This window comes from Apaloderma vittatum, unplaced genomic scaffold, assembly GCF_000703405.1.
Source record: "Apaloderma vittatum isolate BGI_N311 unplaced genomic scaffold, ASM70340v1 scaffold24570, whole genome shotgun sequence".
NCBI lineage: Eukaryota > Metazoa > Chordata > Aves > Trogoniformes > Trogonidae > Apaloderma > Apaloderma vittatum.
This window is the reverse complement of record NW_009695421.1, coordinates 708-5,777: the sequence shown is the minus strand read 5'-3', so window position 1 is coordinate 5,777 and position 5,070 is coordinate 708. Positions and strand designations below refer to the sequence as shown.

At 55.6% G+C, this 5,070-nt stretch overlaps 1 protein-coding gene across 1 annotated transcript in view; it reads right to left on the bottom strand.

Annotated features, from left to right (window-relative positions):
* LDLRAP1 (low density lipoprotein receptor adaptor protein 1) overlaps nt 1-4,471 on the bottom strand; it is a 13,315-nt gene extending 8,844 nt beyond the window's left edge. Inside the window, exons 1-3 of the mRNA XM_009871309.1 lie at nt 4,337-4,471; nt 2,805-2,917; nt 76-190 (exon numbers count right to left, since the gene is read on the bottom strand). Of these exons, the coding sequence (XP_009869611.1) occupies nt 76-190; nt 2,805-2,917; nt 4,337-4,432 (324 nt within the window). The 5' untranslated portion in view covers nt 4,433-4,471. The remainder of the gene's footprint in view (nt 1-75; nt 191-2,804; nt 2,918-4,336) is intronic.
* Nucleotides 4,472-5,070: the final 599 nt, after the last annotated feature.

Here is a 5,070-nt window from a genome sequence, read left to right as displayed (position 1 = left end):
GTTATCTCACCAGCACAGCCCCTTCTCTGCTTCCTCCTCCTACAGCCACATCCCCATTTCTTCCTCTGGACTGACCATTTTCCGTTTGGTACAGAGGAAGGCATGGCACTCCAGGTTCTCATTGAGCTGGTTCTGGGCAATGTAGGCAAACACTTTATCGTGGATCTTGTCTGCCGTGCAGTAGGATATCCTGAAAGACAGAATGAAATGTCTTGTCTGGGGCACTGCGCGCAAGGGAGATCAACCAACCCCTCCTCTGACCTGCCAGCAAGCGCCTGCCCCAAGCAGGGAAGGCAGAGGGAGCACAGGAACGTCACCAGGCTTCGCTGCTACTCCTTCCCAAAGCAGAGGAGACGATGCCACTGGCTCGAGCACGCTGTGGTGTGAACCATGGGCATGAGAGGCAGGAGAGAAAAGTGTTTCACCTTGTGGGAAAGGACAGGTTAGAGAAGGTAAAGACTCTGCAGTGTGCCAGCCTGGGGCTGCGCCTGACAAACGCTCTGCCTTCAGAAGAGAGACTCGGAAGATTTTCCTTGGAGGGGAAGCCTGCAAGGAGAGAGAAGGACTTGCTCTCAGCCTACGATTTAAACCTGAGGCTCAAATCCAGAGAAAGAGATCAATGCAGGGATGCCCGAGAAAAGCTGTTGGAAGGGCTGAAATTCAGGCTCCGAGATGCGCAGCAGCAGATGCACGGGATGGTCCGAGACACCCCTGAGCACAGGGACATGGGGAAGGAGGCTCAGCCTCCCATCCCCGTCACCTCTCTAAGCCCCTGGGCAGGGCAGGGTGACTCCAAAACGCTGAACAAAGCTCTAGAAGAGCAACACAGGCTGGTCTGTTTGGGGAGACCAGGTTGTGACGGAGGGCTCAGCTCTCTTTGGCATGGGAAGGGGACCCTCAGCATCACCCAGAGCCACCTCTCATGGGTCCATCCACGCCGGGAGCTGCAGGACTGAGCGTCTCGTCTGAAGTCAGCGAGCACAGGTCAGAGCAGCCCCGGAGGTTTAGTGCAAGGCAGCAGCAGGGGCTAGCAGCGAGCAAAGCCTCTTCGCTGGGCACGCAAAGGATCAGACAGGTGTTAAGGAAAGAGAAAACCCAAGGAAAAAGTGGGACACTGCGGTGAAAGTTTTCCCATGGCCCCACGCTGCCCCTTCAGCTCCTTCTCTTGCTGCCCTCCAGAGTTTACAGGGAGAGGACTGGAAGGTCCCAGCTCTCAGCAGATGCTGGGACTTAAAAAAAAGCCACATTCAAAAATCATTTACACTGCGTTAGTTTCTTGTTGCACACGAGGATGCCTCTGCTCAATGGCCTACATTTTGTTTTCCAGAGCTGAGCCGTGATCCAGATTAAAGAGGCACTTGGAAGTTCACTCCTTTCTCCCATTTTTTTTCCCAAAACAGCATGGCCACCCCTTTAATAATCACGACAAAGCTGCAGGTTATCTGCGCATGCACGTGACCCTTCCATCAAGCCCAGTGCTCGGCTCGATATTCGATGGCTGTTAATTTCCAGGGAAAGCATCACTCGCACCCTGAATCGAGCTGGGGCTGTGACCGAGGCCCCTGGCAGCGCCAGCAGCTGTGTTTTAACCCCGACCTGCCCCAGTACGTGATCTGGGACAAGAGCGCGGAGCCAGCATCATCCCAGTGACTCGAAAAGCCAAAGAGAAGACAGTAGAGGTGTTAGAGGGAAGCCCTGGACCGCCACCGGTGCAGCACACTCGCAGAGTGGGGAGATGGTCCCCGCCAAGCACACAGACCCCCGCTCCCACCGCGCCAGCACCTCTGGCGTCACTCCCCATGTCAACAGCTGCCTTCAGTCAACTGAATCGAGAGGATTCATTCGTACATGAGCATTGACCGGGAGGAGAAAAGCTTTATCGACAGCTGTTAAAGCATCTGGGGAGAATTTCAGGCAGCATCTAAAAACCCCGGCCCTAGGGCTCTGCCACACCAGCGCTGTGATCCCTGTTTTGGCGCAGCTGCTTTGCCCAGCTCTGTGCTTGAGCAGCGGGTTTATCTCCCGGGGAGGGCTGGGGCTCAGCACCGGTGGCTGCAGGCGACTGCTTAGTTCGAACTGGAGAAAAGCAAGCGGGTTAGTAGTCTGGTCAGAGAGCGCCCCAACCCAGTGCTCCCCATCCCACATTTAGTGAAGGGGGATGGAGCAGCAGGTGAAGGATAGAAGCAGGGTCTGAGGGACGTAGAGGGAGAAGGGATGGAGGAGATGGAAAGGATTAGATCCAAGCCGAGCTCTGTTCCACCAGGCCTGCGCCTACCTCCAGACTCTTTGGAAGAAATACTTGCTAAAGCCAGAGGAATGGATATGGGACAATCCATCCTCACCCTCCCCACACCGGTACTGGGTCTCAACAGCTGTCCCAGCCCTGCTCCTCATCAGAGTTATTGAAAACGACCCAAGCAGCCAGGGAGGGGAGAGCAGCCCCAGCTCCAGCGCTCGCATCCTCGCCTGCTCAGGGATGCTCTGACCACCCTCCCAATTTCAACTCACCACCACCCTGGTGCTTCTGTTGCCGAAACCAGGCAGTAAAGCCACGTTTGGCCACGGAGCACTCGGCTGCAGATCTGCAGTCCGTGCACACAACACCTCCAGGCTTGCCACGTCCTTCCTCACCCCAACTGGACAGACAGAAATTTACCTTAAACGTAGCAACCACCCTCCTTCCCCCACCTTCACTTTCCATCACAAGGCGATGGCCAGCGAGGCGTCAGCTCAGCCTGGGACGAGACCGGAGCAGACGAGGAGCCTCAGGGCGAGCGCCCGCTGAAGCACATCCCGTAACCCACCTGTATATGGAGATGTTCTCGATCAGCTCGTTCGTTCCGCTGTCGTTTAACACGATCCCTCTGGGCGAGACTTTCAGAGTCACTTTCTGCAGCTTCTTCCCACTTGCTTTTGCCTTTGGAAGGAAAAGAGGGAGGGGAAAGTTACGGGCTTTTAATAGTGATACATCCCAGGGTACGTAAGCAGAGCAGTGACTCTATACGTGCGCTGCCTAACAGGCATATTAATAGCATTCGTTAGTGCGAGAGACTGAATTTACTGCCAGGTGTGAGAAAGCACTTGTTAAAACTTTTCCTTCCCTGAAGCAATGATTTTTGCTGGCATTAACGAGACAAGGACACACGCCGTGCAGAAGCACTTCCAGCCCAGCACCTCCAGGAGAATTTCCCCGCGGCCATCTGCACAAAGCAGCGGCTGCTGTGAGAGCTCCTGGTGAAACCCCGAGGAGTTTTGTCTTCAGCGCCAGCTCCAGAGCAGAAGGGGACACCAGCATGAACGCAGGAGCCGTGCTGGGAGCAGGACGGTGCTGCAGGACATGGGCTCCCAATCAGCCGGCTTCAGGCTGTGCTCAAACCCTGTTCAAGTGGCAAAGCATCCTCCACAGCAAGGTCAGCTTAAAAAATAACTAGGCTTTTAAATGCCACTTTCTCTTATTTACTAATCTCAGGCTTTCAGCCTTCAGGTTACGTTAAGCTCATTGCCCAGCTTCTCTCTGAAAAAATCAAATAAATATCTACATCTAGCTAGTTATGGACTGCAGAGCTGGATCCTCAGCCCTGCTCCCTGGGGACTTCTCTTGAGCCACATCCAGACTGGTGGGCGGTTGGTCCTGCCCCTCCGAGGTTGGCCTCAGCCCTGGGGCTTTTATTTCAAGGCTCCCTTCTCGGTTGATCAGAGCAGACGTGAAGGGCTCTGCCAGCAGCTCCTGTTTCATGCAAGTGCTCCCCTCCCTCCTGTCCAGCTCAGCACATGCCAGGAAAGGCTCCGTCATTACCCAGCACAGTTCGCCACCCCATTGAGTTTTACGACAGTTAACTGCACAATTGGGTCTTTGCCTCATTCAGTTTTATAAGGGCTTAAAGAAGCGCTAATTTTACTTGAAGCCCGGTGAGCAGGGGCTCTGGGGAGGCTCGGTGCTGGAGGATGGCTGAAAATTGCTCCCTCTTGCATCAGAGGTTGCAGAGGAACGGCGGATATATCGGCTGGGAATCGGAGCAAGCTGTCCCGCTCCCTTCTCCTCTTAACCCTCCAAAACCTGGGAAGGAAGACCCAGAACTGCATGCCAGCTCCTGGCCACGCACTGGCGGCACTCCGAACGCTGTCCCTGCCCTGCACGGGGACAGGCAGCCCTGGGGAAGGCCGACTGCACCAGGTCAGAGAGTTCTTCCACACCCAGGGTCACCCAAGCTTATCAAGGGAAGCCACAGCTCAGACGTGCAAGCCCAGCTTTCCACAGCGGCTTTTGAGACTCTTCCCAGTGACAGACGTGTCTGAAGAGCAGGAGACCGAGCTCTGCTCCAGCACAGGCACTCACGGTGGCGACGATCCTTTTGACGGCGGCCGCAGAGAGCTCCTCTCCTTTGGGCTGCTCCACCAGCGTCATGCCCATGTACTTGAGGCTGAAGAGCATCCCCTCCAGCAGCGTCTCGCGGGTATCGGTCCAGTTCTCCGGGAGCTCTAGAGAGACATCAGAGAGGCCCAAAGGTGTAAGGACAGCCCTGTCAAGGGAGGGTTTGGGTACAAGCTGGGAAGGAGATTGGGCAGAGACCTGGCTGTTGGAGGGGGTGACAGCACATTCCAGCCATGCAGCAACTGCAAAGTGCTAACGATGTCCTCGGCAGCCTCCGGAGCCCTCTAAGGCAGCAAAACCAAACTCCCAGAACTTTTTCCATGAGCCCCAGCAGATCTCAGGAGCTCTTTAAGATCCATCAATTCCTCAGTTTACCTTATGAGTGCCCAGGTTCACACCATGACCAAAGGGACTCTGAGCCCCAGCCAGGGACAGGGAAGGGCTCGGTGCCACCCCACGCTCAGCAATCACCTCACCCTGTGCCAACCAGCAGCCACCCGCTGAGGCTAAGATGGGATTTGCCGGTAGCTAAGCCCATGCATGGCTACAGGCACCCAGGTGACGTGCTGTGAGTCGCTAAATTTATCACCAAGACTCCACCGCACAGGTGAAACCTCAGCAAAGAGAGGTCTCTGTTCTCCCCTGGCAATCACCAAGGAGGCCATCAGCCTCTCCCCTGATGTGCTGGGGGAGCTGGA